Source organism: Malaclemys terrapin, chromosome 3, assembly GCF_027887155.1.
Source record: "Malaclemys terrapin pileata isolate rMalTer1 chromosome 3, rMalTer1.hap1, whole genome shotgun sequence".
Taxonomy (NCBI): domain Eukaryota; kingdom Metazoa; phylum Chordata; order Testudines; family Emydidae; genus Malaclemys; species Malaclemys terrapin.
The window spans coordinates 78288948-78312254 of NC_071507.1; the positions used below are offsets into that span (position 1 = coordinate 78288948).

General features: G+C 38.5%; 1 protein-coding gene across 1 annotated transcript in view; it reads left to right on the plus strand.

The window, feature by feature from the left end:
* PCNX2 (pecanex 2) overlaps positions 1 to 23307 on the plus strand; it is a 248771-nt gene that overhangs the window by 105617 nt on the left and 119847 nt on the right. The window contains exons 16-20 of the mRNA XM_054021531.1: positions 5484 to 5593; positions 8086 to 8182; positions 13792 to 13884; positions 14437 to 14587; positions 20530 to 20671. Of these exons, the coding sequence (XP_053877506.1) occupies positions 5484 to 5593; positions 8086 to 8182; positions 13792 to 13884; positions 14437 to 14587; positions 20530 to 20671 (593 nt within the window). The remainder of the gene's footprint in view (positions 1 to 5483; positions 5594 to 8085; positions 8183 to 13791; positions 13885 to 14436; positions 14588 to 20529; positions 20672 to 23307) is intronic.

The window sequence follows — 23307 nt, forward strand, 5'->3', positions numbered from 1 at the left end:
AGAAGGTCCAAGATTAGTTTTATGTGTGAGAGAATGAAAGTATATTACTATACAGTGCCACATAGTAAAGCTGAATGGAAAAATCTGTTGGCAATTCCTTTCTAACCCTCTATTTTTAGAATTTTATAATTAATAAATTGAAAACTAGCTGAAACTTAGGTCAAACCAAGCACATGGAAACTTCCTTTTTAACACTGTCTGTTTTCAAGGTTTATAAATATAAAAAGCGTTACCATTTTTGGATACTTTTGGGGATCCTAATAATGTTCTTGAGATTTATGACAACTACAAAGATGTCAGCAAGGGCTCAGTGCAAATTCAATACAATTTATTATTTATTTATTTGTGTTACAGTATCATCTAGGTGCACATGTCATGGACCCAAGACCCCATTATGCTAGGCACTGTACAAACAAAGAACAAAAAAAGACAGTCCTTGCCCCAAGGAGCTTACAGCTGAAATATAGGAGAAGAGACAACAGATGTATACAGCTAGATGGGACTATGAGGAAACAGTGAAACCATGTTAGTCAGCATAATAGGCAGTGGTTTCAGCCCATAAGTAGCTTAACAGTTGCCAAGTTTTTTTGTAGGCACCATGGAACAGGAGATAAAAGAAAGGTTTTGAAGGAGAACAATGAAGTAGCTTTGCAGAAATTTATGGGGAGCTCCTCCCTTCACTCTAATAACTTTTCTGCCATCAACAGATCATCTAAATAAATCAACATTATGATTCTTACTTCTGGATTGACATAAATGGACTAATGAGCATAATTAATGCTCCTAGGGCAACTGACAGTCCTCAGTCATTAACGTTCATTGAAAATAGAATACACTTGGTAACAAAATACTATGGTTAAATTTGTAGAGACATTTCAGTTCAGTTCCACTTGCTCATAACTTTCTGAAAAATTATTTTTGGCTAAAGTTTGTCTTGTATGAACTCAGCCAAGAGGTAAACATTTTACAAGAATGAGGTGAGGGGGTTTTCCCACTTATTGTTACCATGTCTTTAAAAATAAAGGAATAAAAAACAGCTGAATTTCAAAACCTGCCTTGTAAATTGTGCTCAAAGAAGAGTACTGTGTGTCTAGGATGGGGCAGGGACAAAAATGTCTGAATGATGATAAAATTATAAGTAGTTGCAAAATCATTTCTCAACATGCGTTGCTAAAATATATAGGGTTAGGGTTAAAACTCAGAACCTCTACTTCACCTCTTACATAACTGATGCTTGTCTCAGCATCCAGCTACACTGCAGCCAGTGACTATGCAACTCTTGCAGCCTTTATACTTTCACTCCTGATATGGTAGCAGCAGCCTGCACTAGCTATCTGTGATGAGGGGGATTTTCCGAATCAAAACGATCATGATTACTACATGTTACCACAATGATTCTACCATGTGCAGGACCTTCTCTAGTGTTGAGTGTGGAGCAGGATTTATTACAAAGTACCTTTGAAACGTAAAGGTGTATCAGGCTTGAGAAGTCTTTTCTTTTAAAAAAGGGGACAAATGACATGAGAAAGTGGGTTTTCTGTTTGTTTGGATACTTCTACTACGCCCAACTTTAAAAAAAAAATAGTTTTTTATTTCTAGGGCTACAAACTTTTAAATTCCAGAGAAGCTCTTCTCCTTCTAATTGGTTATTTTGGGAGTAGGTGAACCTCTGGTGAAACAGAACTTTTTTTTCTTTCAGCCTAAGTGTTTATTTAATTCATCACTTTCATCCTTAACCCTGCACCTGCATTTCACTTGCTTTAAAAACCACTATTTGTGTGTGTGGATCAAAGTCAAAATTGTATATGGAATGAAAGAGCAAGACATCACCTAAACAGAATGAAGGCAACTAGGAATACAAACTCTCTCTCCGGAATGACAGATAACATCACCATCCAAGAGTGAAACCCTGTCATTCCTTTTCCCCCGGGGAGAAGAATCATTGTCCAATTATTGACTATGTTGTTCTTTCAGCTTTTTAAATTTAGAGCTCTACCAGCCATCATTAGTCAGGAAGGAAAATGACAAAACAGTTATGGTTCATTTACACTGATTCTAGAGAAATGGAACCATTTTGTGTCCACATTTTTTGTAAAACATACCGCATTGGCATAGAATGTGCTTTCCCTGATTGCTGTGTAGTTTAATTCTGGAGAGCAGTAAAGAGGTAACTAGCTGCAGAAGGGGGAGGGGGCAGGCTAAGAACAGAGAGGTGCATGACGTAATGGACTATTAAAGTAATGTAAAGAATATATATGATCATCTAGGGTTTATTTAATACTAGGAAGGGGAAGGAGTTATGTCTCATACAGTATAAAGTAGTTTTGAAATCACAAGGCTCTTCAATGTATTTCAGTTTTGGAAAAGAAGTTACACACCCAAGGGTCAATTGTGGCTTTGGCATAAGACCCATGTATGGGGAAGTGTGTAGCTGCACTGTGTCAGATGCAGATTATGACTCAGTCATATTGTGAAGTATGTATTTGATGGAGCCATTTTTAAGATATTGGGCATCAATTAATAATCATCAAAGTTTCCATGAATATTCTGAGTTGAGAATAAACATGGAAAATTTTAGCCCAAAGAGCATTTTTTTAGAAAGTTAGGAACAATTGAAAGTGGATGCTGGAGCTGAGCCTTAACAATGGCAACCACTGTTTTACCCCCTCTAATAATAAATAATAATGAGTGGTTGATCCTTGCAAGAGTGTTGTTCATGCCTGCATTTTTTGTTTGCATGTTGCTGTTTACATTAACATTGCCTATAGAACTTGGCATATCTCTGTCCATCAGGAGGAACCAACTAGGCGCCATGCTCCTCTTGACCTGCTGCTCACAAACAGGGAAGAATTGGTCGGGGAAATAGAAGTGGGTGGCAATCTGGGCAGCAGTGACCATGAGATGGTTGAGTTCAGGATCCTGACACAAGGAAGAAAGGAAAGCAGCAGAATACAGACCCTGGACTTCAGAAGAGAGACTTTGACTCCCTCAGGGAACTGCTGGGCAGAATCCCCTGGGAGAATAACATGAAGGGGAAAGGAGTCCAGGAGAGCTGGCTGTATTTTAAAGAGTCCTTATTGAGTTTGCAGGAACAAACCATCCCGATGTACAGAAAGAATAGCAAATATGGCAGGTGACCAGCTTGGCTTAACAGAGAACTCTTCGGGGAATTTAAACACAAAAAGGAAGCTTACAAGAAATGGAAACTTGGACAAATGACTAGGGAGGAGTATAAAAATATTGCTTGAGCATGCAGGGGGGTAATCAGAAAGGCCAAAGCACAATTGGAGTTGCAGCTAGCAAGGGATGTGAAGGGTAACAAGAAGGGTTTCTACGGGTATTAACAAGAAGGGTTTCTACGGGTATGTTAGCAACAAGAAGAGGGTCAGGGAAAGTGTGGGACCCTTCCTGAATAGAGGAGGCAACCTAGTGACAGATGATGTGGAAAAAGCTGAAGTACTCAATGCTTATTTGCCTTGGTCTTCAGAGATAAGGTCAGCTCCCAGACTGCTGCATTGGGCAGCACAGTATTGGGAGGAGGTGAGCAGCCCTCAGTGGTGAAAGAACAGGTTAAGGACTATTTAGAAAAGCTGGACATGCACAAGTCTATGGGTCTGGATCTAATGCATCCGAGGGTGCTGAGGGAGTTGGCTGATGTGATTGCAGAGCCATTGGCTGTTATCTTTGAAAACTCGTGGCAATCAGGGGAGGTCCCAGATGATTGTCCCAAATATAGTGCCTCTCTTTAAAAAAGGGAACAAGGAGAATCCGGGGAATTACAGCCTCACCTCAGTTCCTGGAAAAATCATGGAGTGGGTCCTCAAGGAATCCATTTTGAAGCACTTGGAGGAGAGGAAGGTGATCAGGAACAGTCAACATGGATTCTCCAAGGATAAGTCATGCCTGACCAACCTGATTGCCTTCTATGATGAGATAACTGGCTCTCTGAATATGGGGAAAGCAGTGGATGTGATATATCTTGACTTTAGGAAAGCTTTTGATATGGTCTCCCATAATATTCTTGCTAGCAAGTTAAAGGAGTATGGATTGGATGAATGGACTATAAGGTGAATAGAAAGCTGGCTAGATCGTCAGGCTCAGTGAGTAGTGATCAATGGCTCGATGTCTAGTTGGCAGCCGGTATCAAGCGGAGTGCCCCAGGGGGTTGGTCCTGGGGCCGATTTTATTCAACATCTTCATTAATAACACTAAGCTGTGGGGAGTGGCAGATACGCTGGAGGGTAGGGATAGGGTCCAGAGTGACCTAGACAAATTGGAGGATTGGGCTAAAAGAAATCTGATGAGGTTCAACAAGGATAAGTGCAGAGTCTTGCACTTAGGATGGAAGAATCCCATGCACTGCTACAGGCTGGGGATTGACTGGCTAAGCGGCAGTCATAGAGAAAAGAACCTGGGGATTACAGTGGTCAAGAAGCTAGATATTAGTCAACAATGAGCCCTTGTTGCCAAGAAGGCTAACAGCATATTGGGCTGCATTAGTAGGAGCATTGCCAGCAGATTGAGGGAAGTGATTATTCCCCTCTATTTGGCACTGGTGAGGCCACATCTGGAGTATTGTCCAGTTTTGCGCCACCCCCCTTCTCCCCCCCCCAAAAGGATGTGGACAAATTGGAGAGAGACCAACGGAGGGCAATGAAAATGAATTGGGGGCTGGGGCACATGACTTACGAGGAGAAGTCTGCAGAAGAGAAGAGTGAGGGGGGATTTGATAGCAGCCTTCAACTACCTGAAAGGAGGTTCCTAAGAGGATGGGGCTAGGCTGTTCTCAGTGATGGCAAAGGACAGAACAAGGAGTAATGGTCTCAAGTTGTAGTGGGGGAGGTCTAGGTTGTATAGTAGGAAAAACTATTTCACTAGGAGGGTGATGAAGCACTGGAATGGATTACCTAGGGAGGTGGTGGAATCTCCAGCCTTAGAGGTTTTTAAGGCCCAGCTTGACAAAGCCCTGGTTGGGATGATTTAGTTGGGGTTGGTCCTGCTCTGAGCTGGACTAGATTATCTCCTGAGGTCTCTTCCAACCCTAATTTTCTATGATTTTATGCAGGCTATTGAGAGAGCTTGCCAAAGGTCGAGTAAACTACCTTTGATTTTAAGGCTTAGCAAATAAAATGCAATTTATTTTATTCACATCTCTAATTTGTTCTTTTAGTGAGGATTATAAATGTTGCCTCTGGTGTTTATTTAGAGGGGGGAAATCTGCTTTTCATGTGTTTTCTAGTTTCTTTTCTAATTGTTGATTATGGAGATATTTTTGTATATAGTTTGTGTACTTCTAAAGTATGTCTGTAACATCTCAGCCATTCTCACAATAATAGATTGTGATATGATAGAACTATAACTCCTTGATATATGATGTATTGAGTACTGTAGATCTAGCACTGTATGTAGGATTTAGCTTCCTTTAAAAAGTAAGTTTTGCATTCCTAACATAAAAGTATTCTGCTTTTTGTCCTTCCCATTAGGAACCATGGGATGCTCGACACATTCCAGCACTGTTCTCTGCTTTCTGTGGCCTTTTAGTTGCACTTTCTTATCATCTTAGCAGGCAAAGCAGTGATCCATCTGTACTTATGTAAGTTGTCAGTAAACTTTTTTTTATTGTATGGCATGTAAACTATAACTTGCACAGGGTGATATTTAAGTCTGGAGATGGTGATTTCTGAATTTGGTGGCTTAAGGCATCTTCTAACAAAGTTGGTTGTGTAAACTTGGGTCTCACTGGAAAGAAACATACTGAAAAAGTATGATAAAGGAGGGCTTTTATGGTTATTATACCAGTGTTTTAGAAAACACTCTTTTTTGAGAGGGACTGGATATCTCAAGGACTAGCAATAAGATACACATTTACCTCTAGATAAATGGTACAAAATAAGGTACTGATCCTGAAAACGTTTATGTATGTGCTTAAGTGTACTACCATGAGTAGTCCCATTGAAATCAATGAGATGATGTATAATAGTAAAGTGAAGAATTTGCTGGATCAGGGCCAAAGACTGCTGTCAGTGGCTGAAAGATAGTGTCATTAGTTTGGTAGCTTGTATGAAATATATTTTGGTCTTGGTCCATTCCAGTAGCCAGCTGTCTCCATTGCAAAACTACCATCAGATTTGTCACTAAATGGTGCCACTGTCGGTTGTCTCAGCAGAAAGAACAATGAATGAATAAACAGAAACCAAATGATTCAATTTCTCATCACTAGGTACCCAAAGTACTTTGATGAAATGGGAAGTGTTCACACCTGCTGCCCATGGTGTACCAGTTCGGTAAATGAATAAAGGGCTTCAACCACCTGGGCAATAAATCTAGTACCTTTCATCAGTACTAAGTTCTTTGGGTCAGATTTTGCTGTCTGGGAATTATATGATTAACCCTTATGGAACTAGTTAATCCCCAATGGATGCCACCTGGGGACAGGCTAATTATCAGGGTTTGGGGAGATGCATTAGGAAGCACTTAAGAAGCAAGAGGCAGAGTTTCTGATCCTTGGGGAGCACAACCCGATCACAACTCTTTTCTAGTGTCAGTTCCATCACCTTTGCCTCTCCACTGATGTTAACTGCTCTTCAAGGTAGTAAGCATTTAAAGCTGAGTCCAGGGACAGTGAAGAACCAGTGTAGAACAAGCAACATGGTGATCTGAAGGTTGGGCTGACAGAAGCAGAGATGCAACTAGAAACATGGGAACCCATGCCATCTTGGTGTGGGCCTTTTTCGGGCATTCACAGAGACAGCCAGGTAATTCTGAGGGAGACAATGGGGAGTTATTATATGCAGGGGAGGAAACAGGAATGGGAAGAAAGGTGAAAAGGAGCTGTGGCATTAACTGAAATTCTTAAGTTCTTCAGTGTGGTTTATGTAAATCCTGTCATCCTCATGATCCCTGCTGTATTCTGTCTGAGGTGGAAGTGCAGTAAGAAGTGCTTCCACTTACTCTCCTGGAGCCTAATCCAAAACCCATTGAATCTTTCCATTTATTTCAATGGGCTCTGGATCAGGTCCACTACGAGTGACATATAACTCATTCTACAGGATGCTATAGAATACAGAAATGGTTGTGGGGTGAAGTACTATCAGTTCTTGTGTAAAATACAAACAGAAAAATACCAAATAAGCACTCAAGAATAAGTTCTTTAGATTTTAAATGTGTATTTTCTTCGGGATATAATTCCCAGTCTCTTAATGTCTTTAATTAAAAAGAAAACTCATATATTTTGTTTTAAATAAGGTATTTTGAATCCTTGAATTCATTGCTTGGCCACCTTTTAAATCTAGTTTCTAATCCCCTAACGACCTTAATCAAATTCTCAGCAGTTCAAATGGTTGTTAAATGTCTTGTTTGAGATTAAAATATGAGTTTCTGATTCTACAACAACATCAAGTATTCATTGAATAATCATGATTAAAATGTATAATCCCCAAAAAGAGGTTTAAGATATTTTTTAATGACTCTGAATTTAACTAAATGGAGTTTAGGGGATTGGAAACAGTATTTAAGGAATGGCCTACAGCATAAATTTTAAGATGAAGGAGAAGGTGTTGTGTAAAACTAAAATGAGAATGAACATGTAATTTATATTGAGGTGAGCATTTTTCCCTTTGTAATTAGGATGACCAGATAGCAAGTGTGAAAAATTGGGACAGGGTGGGGAGTAATTGGAACCTGTATAAGAAAAAGCCCCAAGTATCGGGACTGTCCCTATAAAATCGGGTCATCTGTAATATCAGTGTTTGACATCAGAAGTGGCACAAAAGAACCCCCTTGCCAGCATTCTCAGTAGTGGTCAAAGATTAGAAAGGGCATGGAACTGAACTACCCTCTCCCATGGTCCCTTTCCAATTAATGCTACTGTGCTGATTCTAGACTAGACTTCCTTATCAGTGAGGAAGCTGACACTGCCCTGGCCAGATTTTCAGCTTTTCTATAGCAATCCCCTGCTATGCAGCAGTAGAATAGTTACTGTGTATGTAAGGGTAAAGTTGGGCTCTAAAATGTGTAAGGGCATATAACCCCATTAGCTGAAAAGCGGTTATTCCGAGGTATTCTAACAAATGTTTTTTATAATAGGTCCCTTATTCAATGTAAATTTTTTCCTCACTTTCTACGTCAAAATTTGAGAGATTCATCAACAGATGCATTCCCAGAGAAGATGAGAGAGTCAGTGGTAAGGCTTTTTAAAATTATTTATTTTATGTACTGGAAACCTGCAATCCACCCATGTGGAATCCCTTAACCATGCTAAATTGTCGACGCTACTGTCTCAAGTGTGGATGCGCTCTGCCGACAGAGGAAGACAGTGTGAACATGCAGCAACCTTTTTCTTTTAGCGCTTTTTGACCGTTGACAAAACTTTTGGCGAAAAAACTCTGCCACTGTAGACATGGCTTTAGGAAAGTATTGGTGACTGGTCCCCAGGGGAAGGTGGATACCTCAGGAGTTCAGACTGGTCAAAGATGGGGCTCCCAGAAGGGTTAAGGTGTGGCTAATTCCTTCCAAAAGTTCTGAATTGCCCTGCTTCTAGAAACCTTTCCTTCTCCTCAGCACAGCATCCATAATGGCACCTCAAAGCACTGGGGAGCTAGATAATCCCTAAAGTGTAAGTATCTGTGGGAGTAAGTAGTGTTTAAGGAGTGCATGGAAAATACGCTACTTTATTGCTTGGTGTAGAAGTCACAACTTCTGTTAAACTTAATTATTTTACTTAGTTAAAGTGCATAGTAGAGGTCTGGCTATTAATGGAGGGAGGCTTCTAAGCAAAGATATAAAGTATTTATTATAAAGCTTGGCTACCTACTCTGGCGTTTTTGGTATGTAGCTTATGGGCACAATCCACTGTCAATTGATTTCTATGAACTGGTTGACTGTATTGTAGATATAGTGGGAGGCATAATTTTCTTCTGATTTTATAACCCACACATCCCTTCCACTTATTGCTCATTGTCTGAGGCAAGTGTACAGTCTGACCTCATCTATTCTACAAGTTGAACCATGTCAGGAGACTGACCCAGTTAACAATATGGCCATCCCTTGAACTGGTTACAATAATTTCATTTCAGAGTGCAGATGAGGATCTGGTTAAAAACACAGTTAAGGTCCTGACTATATTGCAGACTGGAACCATAGGAAAAGTGGATAACTGTGTTCCACTGTAGTGCTCTGGCATGGCTATACTGGTAATATAGACAGGGCCTTTGTGTCTTGGTCCCTTTTTTGTGGTTGAATTTGTTTCTGGGTGCTCTTTTCTGCCAGGGAATTGGTTTCACATGGTGCTTGTCAGCTGCACATTTCTGCTACACACGTTTGACATCTCACGTAGTTTTCCAGAAACACAGGCTGTTTTTACTGGCTGCTACAAGGGCCTCCTAATGCTGTACCTTCCTTTCTTCCTGTGTTTGGGTTTCCTCCAGTTTATATATTAATGTAAGCAGATGTGCACAAGTCTAAATTGGTTTATGTAGTGCTAACTCTTCCATGCTGGGACACAGATAGTACTCCCTGAAGAGGAGACTGCGATTGTAGTTTAATACATGCTCTGTCTAAACCCTTTAGTGGCTGGCACCTATGTCTTAATAAATAGTTGATCCAAGTTAAGTAGGTTCGCCACAATTTTTCTCACAGTGCAATGCCAGTATTGGTGTGTGTAGACAGATAAAAAGATATGTGCATCAAATTTGAGGGAAACATTCAAACAACAATCCATTCTGATCTTATTCCATTATAGTTAAGGGAGTGTGCTATCGTAACCAGCTCTGGTTTTGATTAATTTTCAAAAGCAAACTAAAAATAGCTTTCAGATCCTCTGTAAGAAGAACTTTGATCAATCTGGGAATTGGGTACACTGTTACATGAGGACCAGAAGGAGAAATTTTAATAGCATATCCTTCCCCCTTTTGTTTCCCTCAGCATGCCCCTGTGTAATGGCCCAAACAAGCTTTTTCCTCCATTGTCAACTGCATAAGATGGCAAAGTGCAACAAAATGTCCAGTGTCCACTGGGCTATTCACCTATGTATAAAGCATGCATAATATTCAGGCTAAATTAGCACCTTTTTAATCAATAAATTTAAGATATAAATAACTGGTTCACCTCCCAAGATGAAAGCAAATAGGTTTAAATACTAAAATAAATCTGTTGTGTTGTATAATGACTTCATATTCATGTTAGTAGTAATCAATATAGCATTTGTAATGTTTAGCTATATGACCTTTACTATTTTTTCTCTGCTCCAATGGCTATGTAAGAATTGTCAGCTTTGGAAACTGGAATTACAAAGCAGCTGTCATGGATAATTGACCATTCAACTTTGAGAATGGAGCTTCCTAGCATTATAATTCATTTCTATAGGCATCCCCACAGTTGATTACTACATTAACCAGTAGCCTGAGGGTGTTAATGTGTTACATTCAAACTCAACTTCCTTCCTGGCCTTTAGTACAAACAGTCAGATAGCTAGTAAAAGGATTTATACAAAGCTCTCAATGTATAATTTAAAACAAGAAGAAAAAAATTACAGCATGTTTTCCTGTTTATTCTCACAAGCAGGAGGTATCCAGAATAGCCTTTTAAAAAATAAAGAAATATTTCTTTGATAGAATGGTGGATGAGTGATGTTGAGTCTTTGTCTGCATGATCTGTTTTTACCCAAAACTTCAAAACAATCCCAATGGTAGTGATTATTTCACTATTGAATTTTTACTAGGGTCAGAGGTCAAGCCTTTCACACATAAGGTGTATCAAACATTACATTAAAAACATGTCAGTTAGGTTGCAAAGTCAAGGACTAGAAAGTTAGGAAATCATGGCCCGTCCAACCTTAATTCAGCCTGCTTTGGCATCCATTCTGTATACCCCCCTGTGCATGGGGTCTTGTGGAAAATGTGCAGTGTTTTATTTACTCTCACCAACTCTCATCATCTTATTGCAAATATCATGATATGTGATGTTTTTCTTAAAACCCCAGCTCTGGGAGGCATATGATTACATGAGAATATCAGCTTTCATTTTAAAAATAGTAAGTTTCTATCCTTCAGTCTAGCTTTGAAAACATGACCCGAGTACATTTATTAATGTTTAGCCAACCTCATGATTTCTTTGGGGCCTGACTCACAATTTTTGAATGCTTGGAGTTGTCATTACTGAGAGTGGTGTGTGATCATGTCATTAAAGATTATATTATATTATATTATATTATATTATATTATATTATATTATATTATATTATATTATATTATATTATATTATATTATATTATATTATACCCAGCAGGGCTAAATTAAGGTTGTACAGGCAACCATAAATCTAGCATTTCCTAGCTTTCAAGTGCTTAACTTTGCAACCTAAATAACATTATTTTAATGTAGTTTTTAGTATGTAATTTCCTAGGATTTTTAATAAGGAAAAAAAAGGTAAAAATAAATTCCATTATGTGCATCATCATTAGGGTTTCAACCCTGAACTTTCAGTACTGATGCACAGCTGCTACCACTTGAGCCACAGGGCTAACTACATTAGCTGGTGGCGGGAGAAGGCTGTTATCCTGTGGGTGGGAATGGGCCACTGGGGCAGGACCAGGTGGGAGATCAGGAGTTAGTTGATGGTGAGGGGCTGGCCTGGCCTGGTTCTCTCTTTCACTCTATCCCCTTGCGTTGGGATGCTTCTGTCTGATGTGGTGTCTTCAGAGGTGGGTATGGCCACTGGAGCCATGTGCTGAGTCCAGGCAGGCAGGGTGTTTGTTGGAAGGCTGCACCAACTCTGCTCGCACTCCTCCTGGCTTCCTTACATTGCCAGAACATGTATATGGTGGTTTTGGTGCTGCTGCTTTGGGAGTGGTTTGGATCTAGTTCTTTAGAATGTTCACGGTCCATTAATACTTTGGCAGTCTGCCAAAATTTTCCTGAGGAACACAAGCCAGGAAAAGGACAATTAACACTTTATATTTCAGCTAAACCTGAGTGGAGTTTTATGGGATACAGAAAAGGCACTCCTCAAGCCTAGGGGCTTTAGTCCAGCTGAATTTCAAAGGCCTGCTATAAACAGTGTAAGTGTTCGTGTTCTTAGAAACAGGTCGCAATCATCTTTTGATAACCGAAATTGTTAAGCATCCGAAATATAGTGGTCACTGATAGCTCCCCCTATACTTTAAAATTTGTTGGTCAAGTGTTGTCTCCTACATCTCTGTTTCATTTTTATCTTCCTGTTGTTGGGTCTGTTATCCTATCATTATTTTATGGCACCTTAGAGACTAACAAATTTATTAGAGCATAAGCTTTCGTGGACTACAGCCCACTTCTTCGGATGCATATAGAATGGAACATATAATGAGGAGATATATATACACACATACAGAGAGCATAAACAGGTGGGAGTTGTCTTACCAACTCTGAGAGGCCAATTAATTAAGAGAAAAAAAACTTTTGAAGTGATAATCAAGCTAGCCGAGTACAGACAGTGTGATAAGAAGTGTGAGAGTACTTACAAGGGGAGATAGAGTCAACGTTTGTAATGGCTCAGCCATTCCCAGTCCTTATTCAAACCGGAGTTGATTGTGTCTAGTTTGCATATCAATTCTAGCTCTGCAGTCTCTCTTAATTTTTTAGTTTTTTTTCTCTTAATTAATTGGCCTCTCAGAGTTGGTAAGACAACTCCCACCTGTTTATGCTCTCTGTATGTGTGTATATATATCTCCTCATTATATGTTCCATTCTATATGCATCCGAAGAAGTGGGCTGTAGTCCACGAAAGCTTATGCTCTAATAAATTTGTTAGTCTCTAAGGTGCCACAAGTACTCCTGTTCTTCTTTTTGCGGATACAGACTAACACGGCTGTTACTCTGAAACTTGTCATTATTTTGTTTTCTTCCTCCTCCCCACAGAAACACTTGTTGGCTAGGTTGGCTATTGGGGCTGAGTACACAGTCAGAAACATCTTGAATCAGATGAAGTTTTCTTTTAAGTGAAATTTTGTTGTATCCCAGGTTTCTAGGAGTCTTTAAATTAAAGCACTACAAGTCAGTATTTAGATAAATATCTAGTAGTAGGCATTCAGTTTATGCCAGTCAGCACCTGCATTTGCTTCCAGTGTTAAGTACTGCTAACCCTCTGTAATATGTCTAGTCATAAGTCTAAGCCAAGTTATTGATTTGCTAACCAAAGACATTTCTGTAAGCTCTAAAATACAATGGTTCAAAAATTCACATAGCTCAAAAACTACCTTGTTAATTTGTTTATTCATGATGATATTTTAATCACAAGAAAAATGGGTTAGGAAGAACATATTTTCCTATATCTCCAAAACACAATTACTCCAGCCCAGTTATAGTTCTTTACTTGAAGGTAGATTCTTATCTTTCATTATCATTACATAATACTAGAGAGAGGCCCACTTCTGAAAACAGAAATACAGAAAACCCCATAAATACCATTACATAAACGGAGACACAAATTTAATGTAAAACCATTTTAGTTTTAGGTTAGTTTTAATTGTAACATGGGATACTTAAACAATGTTTACAAAATATGTTTTTAAATGAATTTTGATAAAATTTTAATATGATTGACAGGGTCTTTTTAACAAATGTAGCATGCGGGGAAATAATTTTGCAAAGCATATTGCAGAAAATACCTTTATATTAAAATATATTTATATATTGTAAAACAATGACTAATGTCATCACAATGCAAACTATTAGTAATTCATAATGGAGTAATGTAATTTATCCAGTTAAAATAATATTCACTTGATAATTTTGTATTTTAAAAAAATTATATTCACAGAAGGAAATCTTGAAATCGGATCTCATTGTCTGCACAGTGGCTGCTGTTCTATCATTTGCAGTCAGCGCCAGCACTGTGTTTCTGTCATTAAGGGTATGTATTATAATCCCCTCCTTTTAAATATTTTCCCCCTAAGATATCATCTCTATTATGCAAAATTACATGGCTAAGAATAGAAAGGAACTGTGAAGAGAAGAGTTAAGGAAAAATTATTTAATGGCAAAGATAATTTCAAGGCTTTTGATATACACTGCAAATCAGTTATAGATATTTATATTAGGCACAATTTAATGTATTTAGTAATTGTTTTCCCTAAACCTTTTTTATACTAGTCTTTTTTTATGACATAGAAGCTGTTGGAAGAGGGATTCTTACATAAACCCGACCAATTTAGCTTTTTTATTTTCAGTTACAATACTAGTTAAATGTGTGTGTAAAGTACATTTTGAAAAAGAACAAAGGTTGTTGCATTCATTTCCTGAGCCCCACATCTGCTTCCCACCTGTAGTCTTTGATGCTTTTTATATAAGAATCAATATTTCTTGCAAATGTATAAGGAAGATTAAATTGTTGTACATTAAAAATATTGTGTCTATAAAATATTATTTGTAAATGTGATTCCATTATTTTCCTCCTTTGGCTCAGCCATTTCTCAGCATTGTGCTGTTTGCTTTAGCATGGACTGTGGGATTCGTAACACATTACATACTTCCTCAGCTCCGCAAGCATCATCCTTGGCTGTGGATTTCACACCCCATACTTAAAAACAAAGAATATCATCAGCGGGAAGTGAGAGGTTTGTAATAAATATTGTCAGAATGTTGATTGATGTTGCCTTTAGTTTGTCTTGTTTTTAAAGAAAAAATATTCTTGCTTATGTCCATTGTGATGTTTAAAGACAACCATTTTTTCCCAAGATGAGTTTTCTTTTTTCATGTTTTACTTAGAAATATTAGGAATATCAAGTTTTGATTTCTATATTTCTTTTGGATGGCACTCTCTCAGGGACTGGAAGAACGGAAGTGAATATAGTGACATCATAATAGGTAGAAAGGCCAACTGCAACTTTTCCACTTTTCATTGTAGAGGTGGGTGGGTTTGACTCCCTCATGCAGAGCTTTCTACTAAAACTATCCAATTTTAGCAAAAAAATTTAAGCCCAAAGAATTTTAAACTGTCTGTGTGAACATCCCTTCCTGTCTTAAGTGAGGTCTAGCAAAACTGCCGCTGCAACCCCTACCTATTGGGATTTCATTATCCCATAGTTCTCCAGTCCCCAGACAGTCTTCCAGCAGGAGGGAAGTGTTATTTCTAATGTAGAAAAGGAAGCCCTGAATCCATGGAAGTGAGTAGGTAAACTCCACTTGACTTCAGGTGCAGCAGGATAGGAGTTAAACTGAAGAGTGGACCATTTTGATTCACATTTAAAATGTGTCTAAACATTTCAGCTCCCTACCCCATTACCACACTTAGATTTGTAATTTAGTTCTGCATGAAACAACTTCTTCCCTTTGTATCTTTGTTGCTCCTTCTCTCCCCTTTTATTTAATCATTTGAAGTGCTGGTGCCTACTTACACTTCACATCCTCTGTCCCTGTCGCCAACCACCAAAGTGTCCAGGAAATCCACTGGGGCCCTGAACAGATTTCCCCCTACAAAATAAGATTATTCCTTATTATGGGCCCCTTTCCCTTAAACATCAGCTTTCACGTATGTGACGGGTTGGGTCACAGAGACCCTCTTGGAATTGCCACCTGATGTACTGAGACTACGTCTGAGCCTGTTTTCCCTGGCAGCTTGGGACTTCAGTACCCTGTCTTGTCGAGCCAGACACGCTAGCCTGCTACAAACACAGACCCAGGTCTGAACCACGTCCCCCAAAAGCTGCAGGCTTAACTGAAATCAGCTTAAGAAGTGCTCCTGTCTCTAGCACCCAGACACCCAGTTCCCAATGGGATCCAAATGCCAAATAAATCCATTTTACTCTGATTATACATATTATACAGGGTAAATTCATAATTGTTCGCCCTTTATAACACTGATAGAGAAATATGCACAGTTGTTTGCTCCCCCAGGAATTAATTACTTACTCTGGGTCAATTTAATAAGCAAAAAGTGATTTTATTAAGTATAAAAAGTAGGATTTAAGTGGTTCCAAGTAATCACAGACAGAACAAAGTAAATTACCAAGCAAAATAAAACAAAAACATGCAAGTCTAAGCCTAATACAGTAGGAAACTAAATGCAGGTAAATCTCACCCTCAGAGATGTTCCAATAAGCTTCTTTCATAGACTAGACTCCTTCCTACTCTGGGTCCAGCAATCACTCACCCCCCACCCCCCATAGTTACTGTCCTTTGTTCCAGGTTCTTTCAGGCATCTCTTTGGGGTGGAAAGGCTATCTTTTGAGCCAGCTGAAGACAAAATGGAGGGGTTTCCAGGGCCTTTTATATTCTCTCTCTTGTGGGCAGAAACCCCTTTGTTCTCCTGTTCATGATCACAGCAACAAGATGGAGTCTGTAGCCAGCTGGGCAAGTCACATATCTATGGACGATTCCGCTTTTTGCAGGCCAATACCATTGTTTACATGTTAGTTTGAACGTTCTCAGGAAAGCTCAGATGTGGATTGGCGTCTCCCAAAGTTCATTGTCAGTTAAGTGTTTCTTGATTGGGCACTTACTGAGAATAGTTCTTTCTCAAGAAGCTGACCAAATGCTTCACTGAGGCTACTTAGAATCAAACAAGTACATAGCCAATATTCATAACTTCAAATACAAATATGATACAGACATACAGACAGCATAATCATAACCAGTAAACTACAACCTTTACATAGAAACCTCACTTGGCCTCCTCTGTACAAGACCTGGTGCAGCCATAGGATGCTGGTTGCAACAAACATCTATACGGCCACAGTTTATGTCAATAACATCACAACATACCTCTGACCAGAACTTCAAAGTGCTGGAATATAATGGTGAGAAGAATCTCAGACTTTTTCTTCAGATTATTGGTGACTGGGCTGCTAGCCCATCTAATATTTATTCATGACTCTGGCTTAAATCTGAGTTACTCCTTTTCCTTTTGAAAAATGTAGATAGAATAGCACATGAATGTTCAAACATTTCATCTTTGTAGGCCTGGATTCAAATCTGAATTTATTTACTGGGCAAAATAGATTTCCGTGCAACCCAAGTGGATATTTATCCCTGTTTATTAAACGTCCTAACCTCTTTTTTACACTTGGTGTAAAATGCAAGTTGTTTTACCCCTGGTGTAACTTTTAGATTGTGGAAAAGGGGAATGTTATGTATGGAAATGGAGGACATATCAAATATAATAATAATAATACGTAGCTCTTCTATAGTGCTTTTCATCAGTTGATCTCAAACCACTTTTCAAAGGAGGCCAGTATTATCCCAGTTTTACACAGATGATAGAAGGGAAGATGAAAGCTCAAAGACCTCCGTCACCTTGCATCACATTGAGCTACTGTGTATGAGTCAAGTGACCGATGGCCTAATCCAGGGTTATGTAAACTGAGGGACAGCCTAATATTTGTACTGAAGTTTATAGCCATTTTACATGGTATAGAGAAAATAAAAATAACCCTTCTCTTTTTTAATACCCAAGCCCTTTAGGGAATGTTCAAATTATTAATGATAAAAACTTTATATATAAACTTCTTAATGACAGACATAGTTTCCACTGTATTTCTGCGGGGCATAATATTCTGCTAGCAGAAGTAATAAGGCTAAAATGATGTCTTTCCCTGGCATCTGTGGCAATGGGGATTTACTGAAAATGTAGCAATGAAACAATGCAGGGGAAGAGTTCTTTTTAAAATGGCATTTCTCATTTTTAAAAAGTGTAACAAAATCAAGTTAAAAGCGAGAACACAGAATGTTGTATCAGTGATATTTAGCCATTGTGTTCGCTCTGTCAATATAAGCCTTAGTGGTTATCCATATAGACCCCTGTAAGAGAGAATATAGCACAGAGAAGTCCCTTTACCAATAACATTTACCTCACCTACTAGCTGAGCTTTCTATTTAAAATCACCAATTGATCTGTACACCTGTATTAGCTATATTTTGAGAACACTGTACAGTAGCGTTTAACCCTGTGTTACGGTACAATTACATTACAACCTCTGTTACATATTGTGTGCAGTTTGATATGCTGTACTCTGTGTTTAAGACATCTGTGTTTAAAAGTGTATTGTATTTGCTAAATAGATTTTCCTGTTTCAGAAATTGAGGCAGAATTATATTTACTTTGACTTTTGAATGTTTAAAATTTGAGCGGCATGGTTACGGAAGTCTGTAACTTTCATTTCCTGCATAATATCTCAAGAGAATCACTAAAGCTGAATGAAACAATTTAACTTCATTGATCATTTGGTCTTGCTAATATCTACTGGCTTCAGCAGGTGCTGCCTTGGTATGTAGGAATATCTGTAAATATTTTAGAATCTCAGAGGCTAATTTCTAGTTCTCCTGCAGTTTTTTTTATTTCAGCAAACTACTTGAATTCTTTTTTCAGCTGTCATCTTCTCTTTGCTCCCAGCTGGAAACTTGCTTGTCATAGCTTGATGGATCATTCTCAACCTATGTTCTTGAGGTGCTTGAAAACAATAATGTCAGAGCACAGTCTGCTGCAGGACTTCAGTATCTTGTTCTTCAAACTAGACAACACAAGGGTTCTGCTCATCCCCTGCAAAATCATGCATTTGCCATACATTAAGGATTTAAACCTCTCTGAAAAATCATGTCTTCAAAACAAAACCTGGGTACCAAAAAGTATCCAAGAGATTTGATTTAAGGTTGCCTTTTAACTGTTACCACAAAATGCCAAGGAAAGTGTACTGGAAATGTAAATCTTATTAATGATTTGTATTCCAGCTGAAAGTAATTGTTTTAAAAGGCTTCCTTTGCTTGATAATGAGCAACTCTTGTGAATATCCTGGCTTTGTTGTCTTTTTGCATGAGTTTAATCATAGAAGACCGTTATAGGATTTCTTCCCTTATCCCCATTAGGTCTGTCTTCATTCATTGGAAAAACATAATTTTCATAAAGGTAATGGCTCAGCTTTTAAAAAGGTTGAGAGTAGAGATATACCAGGCAAATCCACTTCACGCTTTGACTGATCTGCATTGATGGTTCAGCTCATACTTTGGGATCACTCAGGTGAACAGCCCTCTGGTACAATCAGGAGACAAGGCATTTTCAGATTCTTCTATATTCTCTATTTCCTATGGTGTTCATCTAGTCTGTATTGCTTTAATTATTGCAGAAGTGTACCCAGAAATATCTGTTAGAATGTACTGAATTTAGAATGTATGAAAAATGGTTGTGAAAACAGGTCCCTCACAGCATTGCCATGGTCATTTCTACCTGCTACTTCGGAGGCAAAAAAGCTTGATTTTGAAATGTGTATCATATTTTTAATTAAAGCCTGGCATCAGAGCCATAGGCAGTAATAAGAGGAAATACTTTAAGCTATAAAGAGTGAAGGATATTGAGTCTCAGAAATGCATGTACAGCTTTTTGAAAGCCTGTTACCTCAACTAAAGATATCATAGGTCCATGAATTAAGGTAATTTGGAATAATTGGTTCCTGACTTTTCTGCTTGTATCTATTGAACATATGGTACAACGGAATCTTGATTCATTGTGTCCTCTTGTTTCTCACCCTCATATTGCTGAAATAGCTTATTTTATTCTTCTTGCTGTAGGAAGGGGTGTTGGTAGTTCAGCAGGTGGTTCTTACCTTTGAGTCAGTACTAAACCAATACTCCAGTATGGTGCACTCTGCTGTTTGTTTTTCAGATGACCTGAACTATTTGTGCTCATTAAAGAATTCCTGTCACTTTTGCAAGAATACAGGTGTTACTCAGGAAACTTCACTCTGCCTGCCTAATTTCTCCCTGCAATTTCAACTGGATACAGTGGTCACGTCCTGTCTGATTGCTGAATAATATTGTTGTGTACTGTTAAAAGACTGTATTTACGTATATAATAGCTTCTTTGTAAAGTATTTTTGGGTCTTTTGAGATAATAATAATAATCCCTAGCTCTTTTATAGTGCTTTTTATCCTTAGATCTCAAAACACTTTACAAAGTTTGACAAATCATTATCCCCATTTTACAGATGGGGAAACTGAGGCACAGAGAGGGGACATGACTTAGCCAAGGTCATTGAGCAGGCCAGTGACAGAGCTGGGAATAGAAATCCAGGGTTCTGGTGTCTTCATTTAGTGCTATCTCTGTTTGGTCACACAGCTTCCCCACTAGGTCACATGAAAGGTGTTAGTTAATTATAAATATTCTTTAATAAATAAAATATTGTAAGTAAGAAAAGTAATTAAAGTGATGAACAACAAATATGTTTATTAATATCATGTCATGTTTTACTTCTAAAAACTTAGGAGGATCTATCCTTTAGTATGTACAATTTCAGCTACTATATGTGCCTATCTATATGTGCAGCAAAAAGAAGCAAAGTATGTAATGTATAAATATTGGCCCAATCCAGAGAACAACATGATTGCTATATGGCAAAAGAATTAAGGATTACATGAAGTGTCATAAATTAGTGGGTATATTAACTAGTATGATATACAAACTTATGATTTGTCCTTTTGACTTTAATGCATTTATTGTCTATACAGTATTTATATGCTGAAAAAAATAATAATTTGACAAAATGGTCTGTTATCTGGGTTTTTATTACAGATGCTGCTCATTTAATGTGGTTTGAAAGACTCTATGTGTGGCTTCAGTGTTTTGAGAAATACATCTTGTATCCAGCAATAATATTGAATGCCCTCACCATTGATGCTTTTTCAATTAGTAAATACAAGAGACTTGGTACACAGTAAGTTGATTATAGTTCATAGTATGTGATTCATAGATTTAAGACTGCTCACATTCAGACGAATGTTCAAAAGATGAAGCTCATGGCGTATAGGTCCATCAATGGCTATTAGCCAAGATGGTCTGGGACACAACCCCATGGTCTGTGTGTCCCTAAACCTCTGACTGCCAGAAGCTGGGGACTGAATGAGAAGGGCCTGAATCATTTGATAATTGCTCTTTTCTGTTTATTCCCTCTGAAACGTCTGGCACTGGCCACTGTCGGAAGACAGGATATTGGCCTACATGGGCCACTGGTCTGACCCAGTATGGCCATTCTTATGTTTTTATGAAGTTTAATGTTGCGTAAATGAGTCTGGTTATTTGTCACAATTTGGTTTTGTGCTATTAATGAATAATAATAAATACAAAATGCTATCATTATTGGCTCTGTTAAAGGACAATTCAAACTGTCTTCAAATATGATAAAGGAGATGCTGTTGGTGCTGCAGCAAACATGATTGAGGCTAGAGAGATTTAAATTTATATAGAGAGATTAAAAAACTAAATATGTATAGCATGCCCAAATGACAGCTAAAACCAGGAGATATTATACCAGTCTGCAGGTGTTCAAAGGGTGTAAACACCTTGGGAGTAACCAGGATTAATGAGATGAAATGAGAAATCTAGGTTGGATATCAGGGAACTGTAAAGTTTATTAGACTGTGGAAAAAGTCTCTCAGAGGAGGTGTCACAGGCCTCATTACTAGAGTCATTGAAGGCTAGGTTGGACAAAGCCTTCAAGAATGTAGAGTGCAGAACTGTCCTGAATTAGCAGGGATATGAACAGGAAAACAATATAAGGTTTTTCCATGTCTAACCTCTGTGACTGTAATTAGAACTAAATGTTGCTGATCCACAGTATTATAATACGTTCTTCGAAGAGAGCCTTTTCTGGTGGCAATTTTTGCTTGATGACCTACAAACTGCTGTGAGATTCAGTGGTATTGTAGTGATTGCAATGCCCTCTCTGAGCAGAATTAGTACACAGCCTTTTTCAGTACCATAGTGATTTAAATTTGTTAAAAAACTGACCTGTGTTCAGGAACAAAGATCCATTACAAATGGAGCGTTATTTTTCCTGTATCCAGATTGTCTGGATGTTAGTTTTTAAAATCAGATTATTTTTAACTTGGATGTAGTGAAAAACTATTTGTTATTAATTATTATTATCAATAATAATGTCTCTGACAGTAGCATGTAGAGGCTCAGACCCATGATTCTATGGACTTTACAGACATATACCAAAAGAGGGTTCTGGTCCTGAAGAGCTTGCATTCTAAATTAGAGCTTACATTCTAAACAAACTATATCAACTTTTGTACAGGAGCATACAGCAACATTTTCAAAAATACCTATTTTCAGAAGTGACATAGGCACTTAAGAAGCTAAGTCTCATTGAATGTCAATGGGATTTAAGCTTCTAAGTTTCTTAAGTATGTTTTGAAAATTTTACCTGGAATGTAATACAGCTCACCCTCCTAGATGTGGTGGTTCTGTAGGTCTAGCAGAACTAAAAAGTAGCCAAATGTTAGTTTGACACTTGTCAGCAGATATATCTCTGAATCCACTGGAGGATCAGATGTGTTGACTAAGAAGATATTATTTTACATAGTAACTTTTCAGAGTAGAATTGCAATCCCAACTGTTCAAAAATCATGAGTCAGACCCCCTCCCCCCAATTCATGAGATTTTAAATGGTAATCATATTTGGGTCTGCCTTCTGATAGTTAAACCTTTAGGGGAATGCCACCAGTCCCCAATGTAGGCGTGATCATCTCAGATTTTAAATTCACCCTTTGAAGACACACTTAAAAATGCAGGTCCTGACTGTTGCTCAGAGAGGACTCATTTTTTCTTATCCCATTTGGTGTGGAGAGCTGCCACACTATTCCTCCCTAGCTTCTTCCCTAACTTGATAGAATACTTAGAGAGGAGGATAGTGGGGGATAGAATGGTAGCTACCCCACACATGTTCTCCTTCCACACTTGCCCATATGGCCCCTATGTTCGCTTGCCTCCCTGTATTTCTTCCCTTTCCCCTCACTGTTTTCCACCCTTCACATTCCCTGGTACCCCATTTTCCTTCTGCACTCCATGTTCCCAGGCACCCTCTCAGCCTGGCTTATTTCTCTGCACTCCTTTTCAGTCAGCCTCTTGCATTTCATAATCCCCTGCAACTCTCTCAGTATACCTAATTCTCCCCACGCTCCTCTGACTCCTCATGATCCTTCCACAGTCTCCTGCCCTGCTGCTCTACACTCTCATTCCTTGCGCCTCCCCATTCTCTTATATCCTTGCTTGCCCTCACCTAATGACTAAGGGGTCTCCCTTAGTCCCTCAAGGCAACCTGGCTCAGCCCCCATTGAAAGCAGTGGGGGATGATGACCATTTAAATGTTGTGGATTTTAAGGCCAGAAGGGACTGTTATAATCATCTAGTCTGACCTCCTGCATAAAATACTACATAGAATCATGTCCAGTAATTCCTGCACCAAACCCATAACTTTTGTTTGAGCTACAGCATCTTTCAGAAGGACATCCAGTTTTACCTTCAAGTGATGGGGACTCCACTACATCGCTAGGTTAATTGTTCCAG